Source organism: Mirounga angustirostris, unplaced genomic scaffold (assembly GCF_029215605.1).
Source record: "Mirounga angustirostris isolate CCGP_5_RB_7025 unplaced genomic scaffold, mMirAng1.0.hap1 SCAF_4, whole genome shotgun sequence".
Taxonomy (NCBI): Eukaryota; Metazoa; Chordata; class Mammalia; order Carnivora; family Phocidae; genus Mirounga; species Mirounga angustirostris.
This window is the reverse complement of record NW_026991712.1, coordinates 137701990-137729002: the sequence shown is the minus strand read 5'-3', so window position 1 is coordinate 137729002 and position 27013 is coordinate 137701990. Positions and strand designations below refer to the sequence as shown.

Sequence of the window (27013 nt, the reverse complement as noted above, 5' to 3'; positions counted from 1 at the left end):
AGCACGGATCCTTTACCTCTTTGGTTAGGTTTATTCCTAGGTATCTTACAGTTTGGGTGCAATTGTACATGGGATCAATTCCTTAATTTCTCTTTCTTCTGTCTCATTGTTAGTGTATAGAAATGCAACTGATTTCTGTGTATTGATTTTATATCCTTACACATTGCTGAATTCCTGTATGAGTTCTAGCAGTTTTGGGGTGGGGTCTTTTGGGTTTTCCACATAAAGTATCATGTCATCTGCAAAGAGTGGGAGTTTGGCTTCTTCTTTGCCAAGTTGAATGCCTTTTATTTCTTTTTGTTGTCTGATTGCTGAGGCTAGGACTTCTAGTACTATGTTGAACAGCAGTGGTGGGAGTGGGCATCCCTGTCGTGTTCCTGACCTTAGGGGAAAAGCTCTCAGTTTTTCCCCATTGAGAATGATATCTGTTGTGAGCTTTTCATAGATGACTTTTATGATATTGAGGCATGTTCCCTCTATCCCTACACTTTGGAGAGTTTTAATCAAGAAAGGATGCTATATTTTTTCAAATGCTTTTTCTCCGTCTATTGAGAGGATCATATGGTTCTTGTCCTTTCTTTAATTAATGTGATGTATCACTTTGATTGATTTGTGAATGTTGAACCATCCTTGCAGCCTAGGAATAAATCCCACTTGGTCGTGGTGAATAATCCTTTTAATGTATTGAAAGATACAAATGTAGTGATCCGAAGGGGCACCTGCACCCCAATGTTCATAGCAGCAATGTCCACAGTAGCCAAGCTGTGGAAAGAGCTGAGATGTCCATCGACAGATGAATGGATAAAGAAGATGTGGTATATATATATGTATATATACACACACACACACACACACACACATACATACATACATACACACAATGGAATATTACTCAGCCATCAGAAAGGATGAATACTTACCATTTATATCGATATGGATGGAACTGGAGGGTATTATGCTGAGTGAACTAAGTCAGAGAAAGACAATTATCATATGGTTCTACTCATGTAAACAGGGCAGAGGACTGTAGGGGAAGGGAGGAATAACAGAATGGGAAGTCATCAGAGAGGGAGAAAAACCATGAGAGACCCTTAACTATGGGAAACAAACTAAGGGTTGCTGGAGGGGAGGTGGGTGAGGGGCTGGGGTAATTGGGTGATGGGCATTAAGGAGGGCGTGTGATGTGATAGGCACTGAGTGTTACACCCAACTGATAAATTATTGAACACTACATCTGAAACTAATGATGTACTATAAGTTGGCTAATTGAATTTAAATTTAAAAAAAAAGTACCCTCATAAGAAGACACCAGATAGCTTGCTGTCTGCATGTGCCTCCCCTTCCCTGTCCTAAATATGCAAGCACTAAAGAAAGGCCATGTGAGGATGATTAAAAGTTTATAAGCCATGTTAGGGAGTTTAGATTTTATTTTAAGGGAAATGAGGATACATTGAAATATTTAAACAAGGGAGCTATACAATCTGATTTCTAGCTATCAAAAAGTAAAACTATGTTGGTTTGCTTTCTACCTTTCAAACCTTGTTCTTGGCCTGATCCTCATTCCAAGGTTAGGAGGCTGATGATGCAGTAAGCTTTAGGAAGGTGATGGCAATGAATATTTCATAGACTTCATTTTTGTAGTGCTGATGCTTAAGATACAATACAGTATACTAGTTCACTGTGTTTGCTCTGGAGTCTGTTAACTTGGGTTTGAATACCAGATCCATCACATACTATCTATACTGCAAGTAACTATACATTCCTAGGCCTCGGTGTCTTCATCTTTAAAATCTGGATAATAGGGGTACCTGGGTGGCTCAGTTGGTTAAGCATCCAACTCCTGATTTCAGCTCAGATCATGACCTCAGGGTTGTGAGATCGAGCCATGCGTTGGGCTCCATGCTGGGCATGGAACCTGCTTAAGATTCTGTCTCCCTCCCTTCCTTCCCCCTCCCAATATTTCCCATTCAAATAAATAAATAGAATTTGGGTAATAAAATTCATCTAATTTGGGCTAAATAGGATTGGAGGTAACGTCTATAAAGTGCCTGGGATAAAGTGAGCACTCAGTAAATAACAATAATTATTATTCTGCTATTAAAAAAAGCTGGTAGTTTATTAATCTTTTTTTTTTTTTTAAGGCAAAGTTAGAATGTTCCCCTGGCAAAAAGTTTGTATTCAAATGAACTTCCCAACAAAGCAGTTTCATTGAAAGCTGTTAAAAATTTACCCAAGTTAAAATTGACATCACATTTACTCAGCTAATATCACAAAAGATATTATATGATAGGCCCCGCATTGGGCAAGAAAAAAGGGAAGAAGAAAGGGTATTACCTGGTGTGGAACATGCAAATGCAGTTCCAAGAAGCAATAGCACATGTAGGTCTGGAGCCTAGAAGAGAGGTTTGAAGGTGGAAGGAAGAATTTGGAGATCCCTGGCATGAAGATGGGACTGAAGGCATCTCAATTGATGCAGAAAAAACATTTGATAAAATTTAACACCCATTCCTAATAAAAACTCCTAGCAAGCAGGAATAGAAAAGAACTTCCTCAAATTTGAAGATTACTAGAAGAACCAAAGCAATCATATTCCGTGGTGAAATAGTGAAAACTTTACCTCTGAGATTAGGAACAATGCTGGCATCACTTCCACTGAAGATTGTACTGGAAATTGTTAACTAGCATAATATGGCTAACTGACCCAAAACTGATTAGTAGAAGGAAAATTTAAAAACTGTTGGAACACAAAATGTCTTTATGATTTGGGTAGGAAACGATTTCTTAAGGCACACAAAATGCAAATGGTAAAGGAAAGAATTATAAATTTGGCTTCATTAAAATGACAAATTTCTCTTCACCAGGAAAACTCACAAATAAAATGACGGAACACATAGAAGGGGAACACGTTTATAATACAGTTTCCAACAAAGAATTAGTATGCAGAATATATTTTTTAAAAAACTACAAATCAGGGGCGCCTGGTTGATTCAGTCGTTAAGCGTCTGCCTTCGGCTCAGGTCATGATTCCAGGGTCCTGGGATCGAGCCCCGCATCGGGCTCCGTGCTCCATGGGAAGCCTGCTTCTCCCTCTCCCACTCCCACTGCTTGTATTCCCTCTTTCGCTCTCTCTCTTGCTGTCAAGTAAATAAATAAAATCTTAAAAAAAAAAAAAAAAACAAAACTACAAATCAGTAAAAGACAAATACAATAGAAAAATGGCCATCAAGATGAGTGTTTTCCAGAAAGGGAAATAAATGGCAAATAAACCTGAAAAGATGCCTATATCAGAGTTCTTCAAAGAAAGAGATTATATGTAATATTTATATTAACATCCATTTATATTATATACAGATATACATAGAGCTATTGATTGATTGTGGGACCTAGTAAGTCCAGAATCTGTCAGGTATACCAGCAGGCTAGAAAGTCAGGCATGTGTTGATGCCACCATCTTGAGGCAGGATTTCTTCTCCAGGAAACCTCAGTTTCTCAGTTTTTGCTCTTACGGCCTTCAGCTGATTAGATTAGGGCCAGCCACGTTATGTAAGGTTGTCTCCTTTACATAAACTGATTGTAGATACTCACCACATCTAGAACCCTTCACAGCGACACTTAGATTAATGTTTAATTAAATAACTGGATACCATAGCCAAGTTGACACAAAACTAATCATCACAATGCCCTACCTTTACTAATTTGCATTCAAGGGAATGCAAATTAAGATCGCAGTGAGGTACAATTTTATACCAACTAAATTGACAAAACTTAAGTATCTGGTAACACCAAGCGTTGTACAGTTATGTATCAGCGGGACTCTCATACTCTTGATGGGTACGTAAGCTGCTACAACCATTCCAGCAAACAAGTTGGCACTTTCTTACAAAGATGATCATTTGTATGTGTGCAGCCCACACACGGGGGAGAGTAGCAGGATGGGCTAGCAAAGGAATGCAGAAGTCAATGGAACAGTGTTGTTGATGTTCTAGTCTTTAGGTTTGGTAGTGAGTTCCCAGGTGCTTATTTCATTATTATGCCTCATAATTTAATATGTTACAGATTAATCTTTTTTTATATTATCAAATCACCTAAAATTTTAAAGGACAAGTAGCAAGAATATTTTTTTTCTAAAATGGAATTTGAAAGTAGAGTGCTTTAATCTGTGAAAGCCTTTCTTAGGAAAAAGAAATTAATAAGGGCTTAGGGGCGCCTGGGTGGCTCAGTCAGTTAAGCGTCTGCCTTCAGCTCAAGTCATGATCCCAGAGTCCTGGGATCAAGGCCCTGCATCGGGTTCCCTGCTCTGCGGGAGGCCTGCTTCTTCCTCTCCCACTCCTCCTGCTTGTGTTCCCTCTCTCTCTATGTATCTCTCTATCAAATAAATAAATAAAATATTAAAAAAAAAAAAGGGAAAAGGGCTTAGAAGACAGTGTGATTCAGGCTTAAAACTAAGGCTGGGTTTCATTGCGGCTGTTGATTCTCTCCCTAGGAAATATTTCATATGTGCAAAACTTTTCATTTAATTCCAGGGAGTAATAAGGAACATGGTCTGGAAATAGGTTGCTAAAACTGTCTAATACTATCAGTTTTGATGAACTCATCTTACTGTAAGAAATTTGTAACTGATATTCCTGGTCAGAAGGTACTATTTTATTCCTTAAAATTGACTTGTAAGTTAATAGAAATGTCATAAAACTCAATTAGAATAGAGAGAGAGAATTTTAGTTGTTTGGGTTCTGTGTGATGGAGCATAGTAGAATTCTGGCAAATGGTTGTTAGGGCTCTCTTTCAGGTTTTAAGTTTTTAATTTGGCCAACTCACCGAGGCTCAAATTGAGGGGTGACCCACTTTTGCCTGGGTCAAAACAACCAGGACATAGAGGAAAACAATTGTTTTGTTTTTTTTTTTTCTTTGCAAAAAGGTTTGTAAGGTTTCCTAGCTGGCAAATTCTGTATCCCACATCTAATGCATAGAAAAGCTACAATTTGAAATAGAGGTATTTTGGAAATGAAATTTTTAAGTTGCAAAATGCATCTTTGCATACATAAGATCTCTCTCTGGTAATTCTCTCAGCTGAATGAGTAACATAACATGTCATTTGTTTACAGATACTTGATAATGGGAAGAGCAGTGTCATGTTTTCTTTATCTGGCATTTGACAGCTGATAACTAGTGAAATGAGAGATTAGAGTCTGTACCACTAAAAGCATACACTGGATCCCTTCAGACAAAACTGTGCCACCTTCTATATTAAGGATTAAATTAGCTGATTGGCAAGATGTATATGCTATGCTATTGAGAGAGTTATATCTTCTTAATGAGTATACCATATGCTTTAAGTCCAAGGAAACACTAAAGCTTACAAGATAAAAAGCTACCATAGTAAGAGGTAAACTAATCTGTATATTAATCATATTTCTGTATAATTCATCAAATCCTATTTTATGAAATTAATAGTATATATGTTTTAAAACGTATCTAATATTGACTTACTCATAGAGAATACTAGATTATCAACTTTACCTTTCTCTAATTTCTTTTCATAGGTGATTATCTTTTTTTCCACCCAGCATTATGTTTTTTTTTTTAAATAGAAGCCAGTTTTTTTTTTTTTTTTTAGATTTTATTTATTTATTTGACAGAGAGAGAGAGAGCGAGAGCAGGAACACAAGCAGGGGGAGTGGGAGAGTGAGAAGCAGGCTTCCTGCCGAGCAGGGAGCCCGATGTGGGACTCGATCCCAGGACCCTGGGATCATGACCTGAGCCGAAGGCAGAAGCTTAATGACTGAGCCATCCAGGCGCCCCAGCATTATGCTTTTATACTTTGTCTATTATATCATTCTTTTCCCCCTTGCATTGTGTTAAAGGGGAAAATATGTCTCAACTTGTAACTGTCCACTTATTTATTTTCCATTTCCATGTGATCACATATTAGGGCGCTAATGATACTGTGTTTGTAACTATTAGTGGTAGTATACTATTTTTAGTTAATTCTGGAAGGAATATATGGTAGTATGATATAGGGGTTAAGGGTGCCAGACTGGTGAATCTCCACTCAGCAAGTTACTGGATTTTGCTCTGCTGTGGTTTTCTGATTTTTATTTATTTATTTATTTTTCTATAAAGGTGTTTTTTTTTTTTTATTTTATTTTTAAGTAATCTCTACACCCAACGTGAGGCTCAAACATGCAACCCTGAGATCAAGAGTCACATGCTCTTTACTGAGCCACCCAGGTGCCCCCACCCTTTTTTAAAAGTTTATTTAAGTAATCTCTACACCCAACATGGGGCTTGAACTCATGATCCCAAGACCAAGAGTCAAGAGCATGCACTTTTCTGTCAGGGAGCCCTGTCAGTGTCAGGCCTGATTTCCCGATTTTTAATAAAAAAGGGTGAGTTCAGTGCTCTGGTACTTAATAAAAGCTAAATGAAAGTTAACTGTAATAATGGCAATAATAAGAATTCTTATTGAGTTAGTTTCTGTTGTGAACTTAACATATTGACACGTGTGTGTGTTTAATTTATTCATATGCAAGATAGAACAATTTGGCTATAACTTTCCAATCTAGGATCAGAATGTCTACCTATGTGATAGTCCAGTTCCTTTAGAAAATAATAATTCCATCAGTTGTATATTATGAGTAAATTTTCCAAGTCCAAATATCAACTCAGTGACAAAATTCGATTCACTTTAGTGTATATTTGAGTGCCTAGCATTTGCAGAGCAATAGAGGTTATAAACAGATATATGAAATATAGTTCCTGTACTCAAGTATTATCAATTTAACAGGAAGGATTAGGAATAGAAATCTGCTTTTTTAGGACCCCAGGTGGGTAAAAGACCAGAAGAAACGAGTTCAGACTGGGTTAATAATGGAAGCAGAATGAACAGGAAAGCCAGTTTCAACACGTTAGGGAGCCAAGGGGACATAAATTGAATTACATACATACCTTGGTGGTGGTTATTGTTTTCATACCCAAGGATATCTAGGTTTGCAGTCTACCTGTATTAATTCTCTTTGCTGGTACTCCAGCATCTACAAGTGTATTACTTGTTAAAAACTCAGTATGTGTTGTATACGAAGAGAAATGTTTAATAATATTTCTGTAAGACAGGTATAAATAAAGTATGACCAGTGTTAGCATAGAGGTGGTAGAGGTCTTATCCCGCAGAAAAGAATTGGAAAAAACTTGGGGTGCCTGGGTGGCTCAGTCAGTTGGGTGTCCGACTCTTGATTTCAGCTCAGGTCATGATCTCAGGGTCATGAGATCGAGCCCCACGTTAGGCTCCATGCTGAGCATGGAGCTTGCTTGGGATTCTCTCTCTCCCTCTCTCTCTGCCAGAACCACCCCTCCAACTACTTGTGCTTTCGCTCTCAATCATAAGTAAGTAAGTAAATAAATGAATAAATAAATAAAATTGGAAAAAACTTCATGAAAGAATATCTGAGGGCGCCTGGGTGGCTCAGTCGTTAAGTGTCTGCCTTTGGCTCGGGTCATGATCCCAGGGTCCTGGGATTGAGTCCCACATCGGGCTCCCTGCTCCGCGGGAAGCCTGCTTCTCCCTCTCCCACTCCCCCTGCTTGTGTTCCCTCTCTTGCTGTCTCTCTCTCTCTGTTGAAAAATAAATAAAATCTTAAAAAAAAAAAAAGAATATCTGAGCTGGATTTCAAAGGATGCATGCGATTTTAGGTGAAGTTTAGGAGCTTTAGCGTGGTATCTTTGCACCATGCAAGGTCAAGGTATCAGCGTCAGTAGAGATTCAGAGTGAGGATTGTGCATGGCATCCTGGTGAAACAGTGAATGCCCATTGAGCAGAAACATGATCTATGTGCATGTTCTGTACTGGGAAATACACAATAGGAAGGTAGGTTGATGTCGTATTTGGTGGTCTGGGATGCCTTTAAGTTAAACAAATAATCGAGATCCATGAAAGGTTTTTCACACAGCAGGTGGTGGTGGTAGTGGTTGGCTATAGTACAGCTGGATTATCCACACAAATCCACACATTTGTGGGTTTATTTGAATTCATGTTTTGTCTCTTTCAGGACGTTCATGATTTATTACAAGACTATGAGTTAAAGTATTGTTATGTGGACAGAAATAAGCGAACAGGTAAGATTTCAATTTTAAGCACCTGGTTTCATTTTGATTCTAAATGTGTGCATTACTAAACAAAAAACTTTACTCTCTTTTCATTCTTAAGATAATCTCTGAAATTCATAAGCATTAAATCATATAAATGCGGGCGCCTGGGTGGCTCAGTTGGTTAAGCGACTGGGCCTTCGGCTCAGGTCATGATCCTGGAGTCCCGGGATCGAGTCCCGCATCGGGCTCCCTGCTCAGCAGGGAGTCTGCTTCTCCCTCTGACCCTCCTCCCTCTCATGCTCTCTGTCTCTCATTCTCTCTGTCTCAAATAAATAAATAAAATCTTTAAAAAAATAAAAAATAAAAAAAATCATATAAATGCTACTCACAATGTATTTTCTGAAGATAACATTAGTATCCTAAATTATAATCACAATAATTAATATGTATGTCACTAGAGACATTATTTTCATAAAGAATTTTCTAATATATGTTATGATATAATAAATTTTTATAGGCTTGTATCCTTCAGTTTTGTCACTGAAGTATATTTAACATACAGTGTTATATTTCAGGTGTATAACTTTTCTTTAGGTGTACAACATATTGATTCCACAATTCTATACATTACCCAGTGCTCACCACAATAAATGTAGTCACCATCTGTCACCATACAGCATTACAGTGTCATGGACTGTATTTCCCTATGCTGTACTTTTCATCTCCATCACTTATTTCATAGCTGGCAGTTTGTACCTCTTAATTTCCTTTATATATTTCATCCATCTCCCCCATAGCCCCTCAGGCAACCAGTTTGCTCTCTGTATTTGTTTGTTTTTGTTTTTTTAAGTAAAGCCTATGCCCAACCTGGGGCTCAAACTCATGACCCCTAGATCAAGAGTCACATACTCTACTAACAGAGCCAGTCAGGTACCTGTTCTTTGTTTTTGTTTATTCATTTGTTTTTTAGATTCCACATATTAGTGAAATCATATAGTATTTGTCTTCCTCTGTCTGACTTACTTTACTTAGCGTTACACCTTCTGGGTCTGTCCATGTGATTGCAAATGGCAAGATCTCATTCTTTTTTATGACCAAGTAATATTCTGTTGTGTATATATACACCATATCTTCTTTATCCATTCATCCATTAATGGACAATTGGGTTGCTTCCATACCTTAATTGTTGTAAATAATGGTGCAGTAAACAGGGGTGCATATATCTTTCCAAATTAATGTTTTCATTTTTTTTATTAAATACCCAGTAGTGGAATTACTATGACTATTACTAATTTTAATTTTTTGAGGAACTTCCATACTGTTTTCCACAGTGGCTGCACTAATTTACATTCCTATCCATAGTTCACAAGAGTTCCCTTTTCTCCTCATCCTCATCAACACTTGTTATTTCTTTATACTAGCTATACTGACTCGTGTGACGTAATACCTCATTCTGGTTTTGATGTGCATTTCCCTGATGATGAGTGATGTTGAGCATCTTTTCATGTATCTGTTGGCCATCTTTATGTCTTCTTTGGAAAAATGTCTATTCAGGTCCTCTGCCTATTTTTTAATCAGATTGGTTTGTTTTTTGGGGTTTTGGGGAGTTTTTGTTGTTTTTTGGTGCTAAGTTGTGTAAATTTATGTGTTTGGGGTATCAACCCTTTATCAGATATATCATTTGCAAATCTCTTCTCCCATTCATTAGGTTATCTTTTTGTTTTGTTGATGATCTCCTTTGCTGGGCATATTATTTTTGTGTAGGCTCAGTAGTTTATTTTTGCTTTTGTTTCCCTTGCCTAAGGAGACATATCCATAAATATGTTGCTAAGGGTGATGTCCAAGAAATAATTGCCTTTTTTTTTTTTTCAACCATTAGGAGTTTTATGGGTTCAGGTCTCACATTTAGGTCTTTAGTTCATTTTGAGTGTATTTTGTGTATGGTGTAAGAAACTGATCCAGTTTCATTCTTCTGCATGTCGCTGTCTAGTTTTCCCAGCACCATGTATTCTTCCCTCCTTTGTTATAGATTAGTTGACCATATAGGTATAGGTTTATTTGGGGGCTCTCTGTTTCATTGATCTGTCTGTTTTTGTGCCAGTACCACACTGTTTTGATTACCACAGCTTTGTAGTAGATCTTGAAATCTGGGATTGTGATGCCTCCAGCTTTGTTCCTCTTTCTCAGGATTGCTTTGGCTTTTTGAGGTCCTTTGAGGTTCCATATAAATTTTAGGATTATTTGTTCTAGTTCTGTGAAAAATATTGTTCGTATTTTGTTAGAGATTGCATTAAATCTGCAGATAGCTCTGGGTAGTATGGGCATTTTGACAGTATTGGTTCTTCCAGTCCAGGAGCAGGAGATATCTTTCCATTTGTTTGTGCCATCTTCAATTTCATCATTGTCATAGTGTTCAGAGTACAGGTCTTTTACCTGCTTGGTTAAATTTACTCCTAGGCATTTTATTCTTTTTGGTGCAATTATAAATGGGATTGTTTTCTTTTTCTTTCCTGTTACTTCATTATTAGTGTACAGAAAGGCAATTGTTTTCTGTGTATTAATTTTGAATCCTGCAGCTTTACTGAATTCATTTATTCTAATAGTTTTTGGTGGAATCTTTAGGTCATCTGCAAATAGTGACAGTTTAACTTCTTCCTTACCAATTTGGATGAATTTTATTTCTTGTCTATTTGCTGTGGCTAGGACTTGCAGTACTGCATTGAATAAAAAGAATGGACATCATTGTCTTGTTTCTAATCTTAGAGAAAAAACTTTCATTTTTTACCATTGAGTATGATGTTAGTTGTGGGTTTTTCATGAATGACCTTTATTTAGCTTAAGGTATCCCCTAAACACACTTTGTTGACAGTTTTTATCATGAGCAGAAGTTGAATTTTGTCAAATACCTTTTCTGCATCTATTGAGATGATTGTATGATTTTTATTCTTTGTTTTGTTAATGTGGTTTATCACATTGATTGATTTGTGACTACTGAACCTCCCTGCATCCCTGGAATAAATCCCACTTGATCTAGGTGAATGATCCTTTCAGTGTATTGCTGAATACACTTGCTAATATTTTGTTGAGGATTTTTGCATCTATGTTCATCAGGAATATTGGTCTGTAATTTTCTTTTTTTATAGCATCTCTGTCTCGTTTTTGTATCAGGATAATACTGGCCTCATAGAATGTATTTGGAAGCTTTCCTTCCTCTTCTATTTTTTTTAAATAGTTTGAGGACAATCAGTATTAATTCTTGCTTAAATGAAAGGTAGAATAAACCTGTAAAGCAGTCTGGTCCTGGACTTCTGTTTGTTGGACGTTTTTGATTACCAACTCAACTGTTACTAGTAATTGGTCTGTTCAGATTTTCTATTTCTTCCTGATTGAATTTTAGAAAATGATATGTTTCTAGAAATGTATCCATTTCTTCTAGGTTGTCCAATTCGTTGGCATATAATTTTTTGTAGTATTCTCCTATAATCTTTCATATTTCTATGGTGTTGGTTGTTAATTCCCCTTTCATTTCTGATTTTATTTATTTGTATCCTCTCTTCTTTTTCTTGATGAATCTGGTTAAAAGTTGAACAATTTTATCTTTTCAAAGAACCAGCTCTTGGTTTCATTGATCTTTTCTATTTTTCTTTTAGTCCCTGATTTATTTCTGCTCTGATCTTAATATTTTCTTCCTTCTGGAAGGAAGGCTGGCTCTGGGCTTTGTTTGTTCTTCCTTTTCTAGTACCTTTAGGTATTAGGTTAGACGGCTTGAGAATTTCTTGTTTCTTGAGGTAGGTCTGTATCCCTATAAATTTTCCTATTAGAGCTGCTTTTGCTGTGACCCAAAGATTTTGGACCATTGTGGTTTTATTTTCATTTGTTCTCATGTATTTTAAAATTTCCTTTTTGGTTTCTTTATTCACCCATTGGCTGTTTAGTAGCATGTTATTTAGCTTCCATGTTTGTGGGGGGGTTTTTTGCATTTTTTTTCTTGTGATTGATTTCTTGTTTTATACCATGGTAATCAGAAAATGTATGTGATAGGATTTCAATTTTCCTGAATTTATTGAAACTTGATTTATTCTGGAGAATGTTCCCTATGAACTTGGAAAGAATGTGTACTCTGTTGGTTGTGGATGGAATGTTCTGTATATCTCTGTTAAGTCCATCTGCTCTAATGTGTCATTCAAAGACACTGTTTCCTTATTGATTTTCTGCCTGGATGATCTATCTATTGATGTAAGTGAGGTGTTAAAGTCCCTAACTGTTATTGTATTACTGTCAGTTTCTCGCTTTGTGTCTGTTAATATTTGCTTTATGTATTTAGGTGCTTCAATATGAAAGAAAATTTTTAAGACTTCACAAAATTTTGCATTACATGTAGTTGGGAAAAATAAAATATGTAGTTTGAAAATATTGTAAAAGTAAAAAACAAGAGAGAACATTGTAGTATCTTATAGTGGAAGTCCTTTTTTAAAAAAATTTTTATTTATTTATTTGAGAGAGAGAACATGAGTGGGGTGAGGGGCAGAGGGAGAAGCAGGGAGCCTGATGCAGGGCTTGATCCCGGAACTCCGGGATCACAAACCAAGTGGAAGGCAGACGTCCAACCAACTGAGCCATCCAGGCACCCCGTGGAACCCCTAATATAATTCCTATACTTTAATTTGAGTCACTGGTCTTGAAATTGGTTAAGTGGGTAGTGTCAGTATTAAAAAGCACCATGAAATAGTATAGAAATATGAGAGGGCATTGCATGTGGTAGGAGTATTAGTTCTTGATACTTTTGTTTTGGAAATGTGTATGTGTGTACCAAGTCACAGACCAAAAATATGTTCCTTACTGTGGACCATAGTCAAAAAAGTTTGAAAACAATGGCTTAGAAAATTATTTATTTCATTGTGTTATCTTCTAGCTTTTGTTACCTTACTGAATGGGGAGCAAGCCCAGAATGCAATTCAGATGTTTCATCAGTATTCTTTTCGAGGAAAGGACTTAATTGTTCAGCTCCAGCCAACAGATGCTTTGCTGTGTATTACCAACTTGCCCACTTCTTTTACATTAGAAGAGTTTGAAGAACTTGTTCGTGCTTATGGAAATATCGAGAGATGTTTTCTAGTCTACAGTGAAGTTACTGGCCATTCCAAAGGCTATGGATTTGTGGAATACATGAAAAAGGACTTTGCTGCAAAGGCTAGATTGGAATTATTGGGTAAACAATTGGGAGCATCAGCTCTGTTTGCACAATGGATGGATGTTAATCTATTGGCCGCAGAGCTCATTCATTCTAAGTGCCTTTGTATAAATAAACTCCCTAGTGACTACAGGGATTCAGAGGAGCTGTTGCAATTTTTTTCCAATATACATAAACCTGTGTTTTGCCAGGTATGTATTCTTGAGGTATCATTTGAAATATTTGAAAATTTCTGCCTATGTATTCTACATGCACTCACAAATTTATTATACCTATGTGAATATCACAATGGATAATCTAAGTCTTCTTTAGTCTGTGATGAAGACTTTGAGGTCACTCTAAATTTTAAGTCAATTCCTTTTGTGGATGAGTCAACCTATATTATTATATAGTTAAGTATGTCTTAGCAAACCCATCACTTACTCATTCACCTCGTTCCATCCATTTGTTGAGCCCTCCATCCATTGATCCATTCATCCATCCAAGTTTTACTTATTATCTTCTCTGTGCCAGACACTATATTGCTAAAAGTTAGAAATACAGAGAATAGAAACGTACTCTCTCAATACCTTACAAGTTTGTAGAAGATACTGACAAGCAAATAATTATAAATCCTGTATAAAGATAATGTAGTGGAAGATAGGAAAGTATTATGAAGTTTAAAAAGAATGTATAATTCTATGTTAATGGGATCATGGTGAGACATTTAGAGAAGATCCTGAAAACTGACAACACTGGTAAGAATTTTCATGTACTTGATCAGTAAAATTAAATATATTCTAAATAAACAAAAATATATACTGTATAAAGCTCCTTCCCTTGTAGGTGTTCAGTAGCAACTGATGAACTCTTTTCTCTCTTGCTTCCCTTAACTTCTTCCTTCCCTCTCTTCTCTCCTCCCATGCTCCTTTTCTTCTTACCCCCTATTCCCTGCCCCCACCACCCCACCATTTTTCTTTAATCATACATTTGTTGAGTCTCTAATATTACAGTAGAAAGTTTAGAGTTGTTATAGTTTTATATATATATAAGTTATATATATATCTCCACACACACACACAGCAATATATATAATATATAACTATATATAATTATAATGTATTACATATCATGTTTATATAAATTTGTTTTATTTAGAAATAATATAGATTATACATAACTATGTAACTATATTTAATACATATAACTATATAGAAACAATAGATTAATGCTACCATCTTTTTCTTACATTTCTACCCCTCCAATCCCAATATATGCATCAAAGAAACCATCTAAGAGCATCATAAAATTAGAAAATTTTGTGACAGAGCTTTTATCAAATCTTTGCCCAGTTAGTTATTGAAAGGTGATAGATGATGATATCTAATCCATATCCTTTTCTTGGATAGTAAAATTAGACAGTGATATTCTGTGGTCAAACAAAATTCTTTGTAGCTGTAGTTGAGGCCTTTGAAGTAAATGTGAGGGGAAAACCTATTTATCACAACTTGTATTTGAATTATGAATCCCAGAGTTGGTAGGTACATGAGAGGTTCTCTAATCTAGGTTGCCAGGGGTAGAAAAAATGTTTGTTATATTATTTGCGAGTGACCATTTAGCTTCTATTAAAATGTTTCAAAATAATGGAAAATTAACTAGATCCGAAGTCAGACCATTACATATTTGAATGGCTTTCCTACTGAATTGAAATATTCCTCTTTAAAACTACTGATGCTGTGGACTTAGGTGATTTTGTCTTTTGAAAGAATTAAAATGGTATTATAATTTGTATAGGCATGAAAGCTATCATAATGAACGAGGAATAATAATAAGTGTTTCAAAAGTTCTCAAAAGATTAATAAAACAACTTTATGATGCCTTTATCAGTGGATCTATGAAATTCAGGCTCTTTTGCTTGGTAGGTTGACATGGACTATATTGAAGATAGTCTCTGATCTTGTGATCAAGGGACACCAAAGACTGATGGCTTTTACAAATCTGATTTTAATATCTGGTTTGGATTATAAGAGGAATGGGGTTGAGGAGAAGTGTTTGGAAGAGGTAGATGTTTTCCCTTTCTGTCATGTGTTTGGAAAAAGTTTTGTGGAAGAAAAGACATTTGAGGACAGTTTTAAAAAGGAAGGAAGAATGTGAAGGAAAAATAGAAATTTGGTCTAACGATACAAGAAAGTAAAGCTTCAGAAATAAGAGGCAGAAATTTAAAAAGACTGAGAAATTATTTAATTGTAATATTAACTTATGAGATGTGAAATCCAAACAAGTGTTGTAGATGTGTCTTCTCAAAGACATACCATGCTGAATTTTATCACATTTATCAGTTTATTGCGTGAATGTGCTTAAGATAATTCAGACTCTTCAAAACTTAGAAACTTTTTAGTGTCTTATTTGTTCTTATTTTTGCTCTTTGTACCAGTCTTTACAGATCCAGGACTTTAGTATCTTCCTTTACACTCGTACAGGTGGGTGACTGGAAATAAATCGAGTTCTACATTGCAGGAGTTTATTTAGGGCACATCCAGAAATAAAGCTGGTGTGCTGCATATGGCATTTTAACAAACCTGGGGCACAGTTTTCCCAAATAAGGTTTGCGTTGGAATACTTGACCAAATTCCTAAGATCTGCCCAAGTTATTGAGTTAAAAGTTGAATATGGTTCCTCCTACTTTTCTTCTCTTGATAATACAAACTTTAATTTACATAGATATGTGGTCAAATAATTGTTCAGTATCTTTCATTGTCCATGTACCTGGTAAATTTATTTTAAAGAAAGTTTGTTATTGTGTTTCCATATATTTCTGTGTCTAAATTATCAGTTACACATCTTTCTTAATATAGAGGGAATATGATAATATTCCCTCTTTGGGAATTGCTTTGACTTTTAAAATAGAAAAATCAAAGAATTAAAAAGAAACTTGACAGAATCTTGTTTATCATCCCATCTTCAGGAAGGACTGTATAGAAACAGCTAGTGAACTTTTATTTTTATTTATTTATTTGTTTATTCACTTAAAAAGTAATTTCTACACCCAACTTGGGGCTCAAACTCACGACCCCAAGATCAAGAGTCACATGCTCTCCCAACTGAGCCAGCCAGGCATCCCACAACTAGGAAACTTTTAATTTTAGGGAGAAAGAATATATTATTTTCACCAGTATCATGCTCTGATACATTTGTTTTTGAATCTGAAAATTATATACTGAAAATAAATATTTCTAACTGAATATTAGAATTCTTTTAACAAAATGTATTAAATCAGCTTGCACAGGATGAAGGTAGTTATGTTGGTGGCTTTGCAGTGGTTGAATATAACACTGCGGAGCATGCTGAAGAGGTTCAGCAAGCAGCTGATGGTATGACCATCAAGGGAAGCAAAGTCCAAGTTTCCTTCTGTGCCCCCGGAGCGCCAGGGCGAAGTACGTTAGCAGCATTGATAGCAGCTCAACGTGTGGTAAGTCTATCGTTCTTTATTAGGATGTAGAAAAATTCTATTTTAATCTATCCAAACCAGTTGACCATTCATTGGGCTCTCATTATATTTCCATTACACAAAGACATTCTTCCTTTGAAAGAATTGGCTAAATGGTATCTCTGTCATGTCAAGCCAGGAGTCATTACAAAAGAAGAAATTGCATTTGGTAAAGTTTGTCCAAGTAAATTTTTTGAAGGAATGTTCTGTTCCAAATTTTGAGTGTCATGTCTCTTTTTTCAAAGTGTTCATAAGTATCCATAGTGCAAATACAGGAAGACATGTGCTTTGTTTTTGCTCACATGGCCCATTGTTACTACTTCTCTATCGTTAACTATCTGCTTATTCCTCTCTGGGCCTCTTTCATGTGGAAGTTCCATGCAGATAGGGACTATTCCGGAAGTTCAGTTTTGACTCGAGGCACTTAGCATGGTAAATGCTTGTTGACTGAACTAAGGAAGGAATACAATTTTTTTTTTTTTAAGATTTTATTTATTTGACAGGGAGCGAGAGCAGGAACACAAGCAGGGGGAGTGGGAGAGGGAGAAGCAGGCTTCCTGTGGAGCAGGGAGCCCGATGCAGGACTCCATCCCACCTGAGCCAAAGGCAGATGCTTAACTGACTGAGCCACCCAGGTGCCCCGAAAGGAATACACTTTTGAGGGATGAGGGAAGAAGACTTCATGATGGAGGGCATTTGAGTGTGTGACATTAAAGTGTGATTTTGAAATGTATTGGGAGTAGAGGATAGGATTGCTAGTTAAATACAAATTTTGCATGAGACAGTATATTGAAAAAATTATTCTTTATCTGAAACCCAAGTTTAACTGGGCAGCCTATATTTTTACTTGCTAAATCTGACACCTGTAGAGTGAGTTGAACAAAAGCTTTCAAGCAGTAGAATGAGGCAAATTCGCATGCTTCAAGGCAGGTGAGTGGTGCAGGTGGAGGAGGGTAGGAAGGGATGCATGCTGAAATGGTAGGTTGATGCCAATTCGAGAGGACCATTGAGCACCGGGGGAATGGAGATTGAATTTGGTAAGCAGCGGGGAGCTTTTGAGGTATATAAACAAGGTAGTGATGGGATCAGAGTTAAGCCATCAAGACATTGGTCTGAAAGTGGTTCGTAGATGAACTGAGGAGGGAGGAAAAGAGAGGAGATTGCTCTTGGTTGCACATCTCTTTCCCTTCTCTTCCTGTTCTTTAACCTTACGTCTGGCCCTGGATCCCTCCTCCCTTCTTTCGTAGTTTGTCCTTCCCCTCTTCAGTTCTGTCATTCTCCTGCCCTTGCTTGCATGAGTCACAACTTCAGCTCTTCGACTGACAACATTGTGCCTCTGGTTAAATTGCCTCTGCTGGACCAGAGTCACTGAGTTTAGAATTCTGAATCCATGCAGTCACCTACTTCTACACCAGGGCACTGTGTCCTCTCGAAGAGAAACAGATACCTACGTGGCTTGGTGCTACTACACATGTGTAATATACATTAATGCCTGGTCCCCAGCAAAACTTTAGCTCATCCTCTCTCATCAGCTGCTCTTTTCCATTCTCTACAGCAACTATCTCGAACCTTCACTCTGTTTCTGCCTTTGTCCTTTCTGTCAGCTGATCATGGCTCCTACTGTTTAGAAATACAAAGGTCATGTGCTGGATCATTCATTCAACTCTTCTCATACTGCCCCAGCAAATATGTCCCCATATTTAAAAAAAAGATTATTTATTTATTTGAGAGGGAGAGAGTGTGAGTGTGCATGGCGGGGGTGGGTGGGGAGGAGCAGAGGGGGAGGGAGAGAGAGAAACTCAAGCAGACACTGAGCTAAGCATGGAGCCCAATGTGGGGCTCGATCCCGTGACCCTGAGATCACGACCTGAGCCAAAACCAAGAGTCGGACCCTTAATCTACTGTGCCACCCAGGTGCTCCTGTGTCCCTATTTTTACTTCCTTTTCTCTTCCGTAGCATTCATTCCACAGATACATACTGTGCACCCACTACATGCTAGGCACTGTTAGAGATGTTTATGATTCATCAGTGAACAAAATGGACAAAGATCCCCTCCTTGGAGGAAGAGCCATGCCTCATCCTGCCAGTGCTGGGGCTCATGACCATGTCTGCCATCTCCAAGGATCTTGATCCTTACCTTTCTACTTACTGCCTACTTCTTGCTACCCTAGCTCCATCCCATCTGCTTATAAACATGTTCAGATCCTTTCCTTTAACAAATGCTCTCTACATACTGACCTTTATATTACTCTTCCTTCACCCCTGGAGCTTCTTGAACAATTAGGCCCCACTTCCTTTCATCATGTCTTCATTTCTCTCTCAGCCTGATGCACTGTGGTTTCTGCCTCCGCTATTCATATGAACCTGTTCTCATTAAGATTAATAAGAGATTTCTCCGTCTTCAGGTTGAATAGGTGCTATTCAGTCTTTTATTGCTTGGTCTCTCTAAAAGTCTCCACTCTAGAATTCTACCCCACCATTCTTCTTCTGCCTAACCGTTCCTTCCACTTCTTCTTTTTCCCTAAGGGTTGGTATCAGTAGACATGTGTATTTGGCTTTCTCACTTTCTTCTCCTTGTGTACTCCAACAGCCCCAGTTACTGCCTATCAGCAATGACTTGCAAGTGCCTATTTTTGAACCCATTTGCCCTTAGCACAAAATCTGTATTTCCAAATGATTATTAAGCATCCCACCTTCATGTTCTATAAGTAGTTCAATTTCAACATTCCCAAAAGAAAACTCTCTTTTCTCTGGAACTTGCTTTTCTATGTTCTGTGATGTTGGGCTGGACTTGCTGAGTTTACAATTCTGAATCCATCCAGTCGCCTACCTCTGCACCAGGGCACTCTGCTCCCTTGGAGAAGAACAAACACCGACATGGCTTGATGTCACTACACATGTGTGACATACATGTACAATTCTGTGTTCTGTATTTGGCACCCGTTCCCCCAAACTAAAATTATCTGAATCAGCAACTCAATCTAGATGTTGAAAATATTAGCAAATCCTTTCAGTTGCACATCCTGACATCTCTTCAGTCCTTGAGGCTTGTCAGCATCTTCGTTACTTTACTCAGGATCTCCTCTTTTCTCACCTAGACAATGAAAATAATCTCTTGTGTAGTCACCACTACCATTCGTCTTCCACAGTGCCTCGAGACTGATCTTTTCCATCCTCAAATCAGATTGCATCATTTGCTTCCTTAATATTCTTTAATGCCTGCATAAGTTCAGGTTCCTTTGCATGGCGTGCAGGGCCCTTCATGATTGAATATCAGTGACGATGAGAAATCTTAAATGTCTCTCAATCTTAAAAGTAATGCATTTGCATTGATGCTTTCGACAGATTCTTGGTTTTCTGAGATTAAAAAAAAATCATGAATAGGTACTGAAATTTATCAAAGTATTTCTGTAACTATTGAGACAATCATGTGATTTCTTCCTAAATCCATTCATGTGCTGAATCACACTGATAGATTTCCTAATGTTAAACCATCATTCCGTTATAAACTCTAATTGATAACATTTTTTTCCAGTGCATTGTTTGATTTGATTGGATAATATTTTATTTTGTTATGTGCACATGTGCTCATAAGTGAAAAATGCGTAAAATCTTTTGTACCATCACTTATTTTGGAATCAAGGGAATACTGACCTCATTAAATGATTTAACTATTTTTTCTCCTTCTCCCCCTTTTCTTTCTATTTCATGGATCAACTCATGTAAAATAGGGCTTACCTGTTCTTTGAAAGTGTGAGAAGTCTCATCCATGAAAGCATGTAGACCTAGTCCTGGAGCCTCATACAGAGAGAAACCATTGGTTACCACTTAAGTTTCTTCTACAGATATTTAGATATTTTAGGTTTTTTTTATAAAGATAAACATTTTCAATGCATTTTATTTTTTTTTTTAATTTTATTTATCTAATTGACAGAGAAAGAGAGAGACAGTGAGAGAGGGAACACAAGCAGGGGGAGTGGGATAGGGAGAAGCAGGCTTCCTGAGGAGCAGGGAGCCCAATGCGGGGCACAATCCCAGAACCCTGGAATCATGACCTGAGCCGAAGGCAAACACTTAACAACTGAGCCACCCAGGTGCCCCAGATATTTTAGTTTTATTTTTCTCTCTGTGGCATATTGGCATTTGATTATATTCTATAGATTCATCCATTTTGTCTACGTTTTCAAATTTATTGGCACATACTCATTTATAATATTATTTTTAAAATTTGTTCTGTCTTCATGCTCCTGAAGTCCTGGGATTGAACCCCGCATCAGGCTCCCTGCTTGGCTGGGAGCCTATGTCTTCCTCTCCCTCTGCCCCTCACCCCACTTCTGTTCTCTCTCTCACTCTCTCACATAAATAAAACCTTTAAAAAAATAAAATTGTTCCATTTAGTTCTCATTTTTGTTGTGTATTTTATTTGCATTTTTTTCTCTTTGATTTTTTTTTTTTTAGAGAGAGCGCAAGAGTGCACACGAGTTGGGCAGGGGGCAGAAGGAGAGAGAATTCCCGAGAGAGAATCCCAAGCAGACTCCACACTGAGCACGGAGCCTGAAGCGGGGCTCAATTGATCCCATGACCCTGAGATCATGACCGGAGCCGAAATCAAGAGTTGACACTTAACCGATTGAGCCACCCAGACACCCCTTCTTTGATCAGTCTTACAAAAGATTTCCCTGTTTTGTCGAAACAAAGCTGTTTCGCTTTTGTTCTGTTCATTATTTCTATCTTTTGCTTATTTCTGCCCTTTTAAAATTTTAATTCCAGCATAGATAACATAGTGTTTTATTAGTTTCAGGTGTACAATATATTGATTCAACAATTCTATACATTACTCAGTGCTCCTCATGATAAGTGTACTCTTAATCCCCATCACCTATTTCACCCACCCCCCACCTACCTCCTCTCTGGGAACCATCTGTTTGTTCTCTACAGTGAAGAGTTTGTTTCTTAGTTTGTCTCTTTGTTTTCTTTGTTAGTTTCATAAATTCCACCATGGGGTATTTGTCTTTCTCTGATCTATTTTGCTTAGCATTATACTTTTTAGATCCATTCATGTTGTTGCAAATGGCAATATTTCAATCTTTTTTTGGCTGAATAATATTCCTGTGTGTGTGTGTGTGTGTGTATCTCATCTTTTCCTTATCCATTCATCTATCAGTGGACACTTGGGCTGCGTCCATATCCTGGCTATTATAAATAATGCTTCAATAAACATAGGGGTGTATGTATTTTTTCAAATTAGTATTTTTGTATTCTTTGAGTAAATACCCAGTAGAGGAATTACTGGATCATACAGTAATACTATTTTAAATTTCTTGAGTAACCTCCATACAGTTTTCCACAGTGCCCTTATCTTTATAATATCCTTGTTTTGTTTTGTTTTGTTTTCTTCTTTGGGTTTACTCTTTCTCCTCTGTCTTTATTGGTATTAATACTTAGCACCTTTGTTTTCAATCTGTATTGTTTTCTGATTAATGTATTTAAATCAAGTTTCTTTTTAACTAATGCTATACCTATGTATCCTAAATTTTATTTTATTTTGGCTTTTTAAGTTTTTCTTTCATTTCTAGTTAATATACAGTGTTATATTAATTTCAGGTGTATGATATAGTGATTCCACAACTCTATACAACGTGTCATAAATTTTAGATTGTGTTACAAATTGTTCTATGATTTCCTTTTCCACATAAAGCTTAATTACTTTTGTTTCTGTTTTTCAGTTTATATCCACTTAGGAATTTTAAAAAACTATTCTTCTGACATAGATTTGTAATTTATTGCATTGTGGTCAGAGAATCTAGTCTCTAATGTTGATTTGGGGGGAGGGGATATTGTGGCTGCATTTTGCTTTGGTGCATGGTTACTTTCTGTGAATGTGCCACGTATGCTCAAAAACAATCCAATCTATGTTTGTGGGTTACAAAGTTATATGTGCATATATGTGTGTATAAATATTAGTTTGAGCTTATTAATTGTGACTCAAGTCTTCTTATCTTTGCTTATTTTTTTCTGTTTGATCTGTCAGTGTCTGAGGGGAATGTATTAGAAGTTATCATGTAGAATTGTTGGGTTTTCTTTTTCTCCTTATTCTATTAGTTGTTTCTCCATAGATAGATAGGTATAGGTATTATTAATTATTAGGTACACATTTGTTTATAGTCATATTGATTATTTTACCCCTCTATATGTTTTTCTGATGTTAGAGTTGCTACTTCAACTTTCTTTTAGTTTATATTTGCCATCCCTTTATTACCAACCTTTCTGTACATTTTATTTTAGGTATGTGTCTTATAGCTAACATGTTGCTCTAAAAACATGTTTTAAAAAATCAAATTTAAAAAATCTGTCTTTAATTGGTACATTTAGACTACTTAAATATGTAGTGATGACTATTCTCTTATATCATGTTTTCTTTTAACTATGCTTTTTTCTTCCATTTTCATTTTCCATCTACTATTGGATAAATAAGAATTTTCTTCGAGTGTGGGTTGTCCTGGGGAGCAGGTGGGAATAGGTAAGCATCTCTGGGACAGGAAGAAGGAAACCCCTCAGCCAGCAAGCCCGCATGTGCCTTCCTTAACGTCACCCCTTCAAAAGTGAAAATTAAATGGAATTCTGCATTTTCCACCTGAGGATGGCAGTTTGAGAATTAAACTGGCTGAGTGCGTACCGCTGTTGGAGCAGTGGTCAACAAAGGACAGCTTGTATCGACTGACAGTTGGATTCTTGGCTGGTCCATTTCATACAAATTCTTCTCTAGAAAGGCAGGGACCTGTGTCCTGTGTCTTGGTATTCCTCCTCGGCATCAATCATACTCTTTCACACTAGACACCAAATGTTTGTTAAATGAGGTTTTTAGATTATCTGAGGCCCCTAAGATCAAGAAGCAGTTGGGAGGGCTAAGGTTTTGTAGATGAGAAAAAAAAAAAAGCCATAGACAATAACTACTAAAAAAAAAAGGAAAAAAAAATTTCTTCTTCGCATTTGAGAATAATGTGTTCTGTCTTTATCCTATTGGTGATTGCCCCTAACTTATTTATATCCCTAGATTTATCAGTATCCCTCTCTTCCCACTTAAGTCAATCTTACCTCCATCTTACTTCCTCCTTCCTTATCCCACCTACCACCATATTGGTGTCTACATTTTAATTTTAGGATTTCCTAAAGTATTTTTTTTCCATGGTACTGGGTTTTATATGCAAGAGTGAAATTAACTATGCTATTACATACCTTCATTTGCACATATCATGTAATATTGTCTTGAATTTACTGCATCTCATGTCTCATTTTCAGAGAAGTTATTAATGTAAAAACTTTTGAGAATTTGTGTAGTTGGGAATATTTTTATTTCTTTCACATATTTAAATAATAGCTGAATATAAAAATATTAAAAATGTAGATTCAAAATTGTTCCTTTGGCACTTCAGAAATACTAATTTGTTGTCTTCTTAAATCCACTGTTGATGCTTTGAGGAAGAAGATGGTATTAATTCATTTCTTGTTCCTTTGGAAATACGTTCTTTCTCAGTAGAAGCTTCTAGCATTTTTTCTTCAGCTTTGATGTTCTTAAGTTTCAAACCCAAAAATGTGACTAGGTGTGTTTTTTCCTTATACATCATCTTTGGAATGCCGTAACCCCTTTCATTCCATGTTCTTTAATTTTTCTTTAATAACAAATTTTCAGCCATCATTTCTTCAAAGATCCCCTTCTTCTTTCTTCTCCTTCAGGGACTCCTATTTTATACAGGTTGACACTTTCGGCCTCTTTATTGCCTTCCTTTTTCTCTTTTGCTTGTATTTCTTATTTCCGTGTTTTGTTTATTTGCGTTTTCCACTTCTTTATCCTTTGCCTGTGTCGTCTTAGAGCTTTCTTTTGAACTGATCTTTCAAGGCACTCTTGTTTTTCAACCACACATATTCTACTATTTATCTGTTCAAGCACAGGATGGAGGTTAAGAATAATGCTCTGTATGAGTTTCTTCAATTTCCTTGTCTATAGAATAGTGATAATAGTAACATGCTGTAGAGTTGTTTAGGAGGACTATGTGATATAATCCACGTAAAGTGCATAGAATGATGTCAAGTATGCAGTGGGGGCTGCTTTTTTTTTTTTTTTTTAACATTTATGTTTTTCATACCCAGTATTTCTAATTAGTTATTCTTTGTAACTGCTTGTCCTTGATTCACGTTACTAACAACAAATTTTTAAGGGTATCGATTATGTCTGTTACTATGTAGTGTTCTTATCATTTCGTATCCATTAATTCTGGTTTGTCTATTACAGGTGGTTCAGTTTGTTACTTATAATTTTTAATGGCTACATTCTCCGGATGTCTAGCTGTGTTCTGTGAATACATATTTCCCTGGGAGGGTTTCAGTGTCCTCATATGTGAGTGTTTAGAGGTCGAGGGAGTGAAGGATGGACAGGTGAGAGCAAAAGCCTGTTCATTTGAGCTAGGGTTTAGTGAATGCAGATGAGGAGCTAGGGCTGAGAACCTCTCCTTTACTGTCTGTCCTTGACTACAGCCCTTTTCCCACCCCAACCAGATAACACTGCGCCTCAGAGAAACTCTTAATTCAGTGGTCCTGTGACTGTCACTGGGTTAATGCTGCTGGTTTCCCTCTGTGTGCTGGCCAGGAGAGCCCTCATTACAGTTGCACAATCAAAAGCCCGTCCCCAAACTGGCTGTAGACCCAGGCTCTCTCATGCTCCCTGCGGAAGTCTCTCCCTCCACATCGAGACCCGCCACCTTCTATCTCTCTAAGGGAGTTCTCACAGATTTTGTCTGGTTCTCAGATCTGTCACCCTTTCCCTCTCATGTTCACAGTATCTGGATTTAGAGAGGGATTCCACTCCTATTATTAGTTCTCCATTTTGTTATGACTAGAAGTTTATAGTATTTTATAACTGTATATTAATATTCTCATCTATCAGGTTAGTTTTTGAAACAAAACAATTTCATATTTTTAGGAAGCTACCTAATCACATGTATGTGAGTGCAGTTCAGCTTTGTCTCAGAAGATGAAGTTAATGAAGACTTTTATTATAAAAAAAACTGGGGGGGCGCCTGGGTGGCTCAGCCATTAGGCGTCTGCCTTTGGCTCAGGTCATGATCCCAGGGTCCTGGGATCGAGCCCTGCATCAGGCTCCCTGCTTGGTGGGAGGCCTGCTTCTCCCTCTCCCACTCCCCCTGCTTGTGTTCCCTCTCTCGCTGTGTCTCTCTCTGTCAGATAAATAAATAAAATCTTAAAAAAAAAATTTTTTTGTAAGGCAACCCACATTATTATGCTTTAGATAAACATTATAGTACGGCTCTTCTGTAGTATGAGGTATTCATACTGTATCAACAAATTATCTCCCCATTAATAAATTCAGATTCCCTTGAAATTTTTCTACTTGTATAAAGAGATTTATCTTACTAAATTGTTAGTCCTCTTAAAGCCAATTTGTATTTCATGGGGACATTTTATGAGGATTTCAATATATGATGTATAGTAGAATATCTTAGCATTATAATTAAGAATTGTGATAGAATATATACAAAAATGTATCATGTAAAGCAATTTGCATTTATCATAAACATCAGAGGAGTGAGAATTTTTGGAAGAAACCTTTAAAATTTCATCTTTTGTACTTATCCTTGTTCTAATGTTTCCTGTTTCTATATTTATTGAAGATGCACAGTAATCAAAAAGGCTTACTTCCAGAGCCAAATCCTGTACAAATTATGAAAAGTTTAAACAATCCTGCCATGTTACAAGTTCTTCTACAACCCCAGCTCTGTGGGCGAGCTGTTAAACCAGGTAAGCACATGGATACAGATTAAATATAGAATGTTGGCATGAAGCCAATTTGTGCTGTTTTGCATGAAAAACACAGTAAATTAGTCCAAAAATATTTTTCTAGGACTTGTCAGTGAATTTTAATTAATGATCTGAACTGATAATAGGTTTTCACTATTTTTGGTAGATACAGTCTGCTTATGCGTTTCCTAATTTCTTTTTAGTAAATGTTAAATATTAAAACCAGCTTAGCTCGTGGTTGACAGGAATTTAGAGACCAGATAATTAACACATTGTGTTGTTATGGATTGTATCAACAAAGGATATACTACTTTTCCATGTAATATTTTTAGTAGCAGAATTACTTTGTTCAGACGTGTTAAAGGTATGTTTCCTCTTTCCTCTTTTCTGTTGAAAAGATGTTTCACTCTGTGGAAAATGACAAAAATATTATGGAAATCTTTATAATATTGGTATATACTGA

General features: G+C 36.7%; 1 protein-coding gene across 3 annotated transcripts in view; it reads left to right on the top strand.

Moving 5' to 3' along the window:
* The window catches only part of RAVER2 (ribonucleoprotein, PTB binding 2), a 96388-nt gene that overhangs the window by 20149 nt on the left and 49226 nt on the right, over positions 1–27013 (top strand). For all 3 annotated transcript variants that reach the window (XM_064589021.1, XM_045897495.3, XM_064589022.1), the window contains exons 2-5: positions 8043–8109; positions 12995–13464; positions 16530–16721; positions 26424–26550. In XM_064589021.1, the coding sequence (XP_064445091.1) occupies positions 8043–8109; positions 12995–13464; positions 16530–16721; positions 26424–26550 (856 nt within the window). The remainder of the gene's footprint in view (positions 1–8042; positions 8110–12994; positions 13465–16529; positions 16722–26423; positions 26551–27013) is intronic.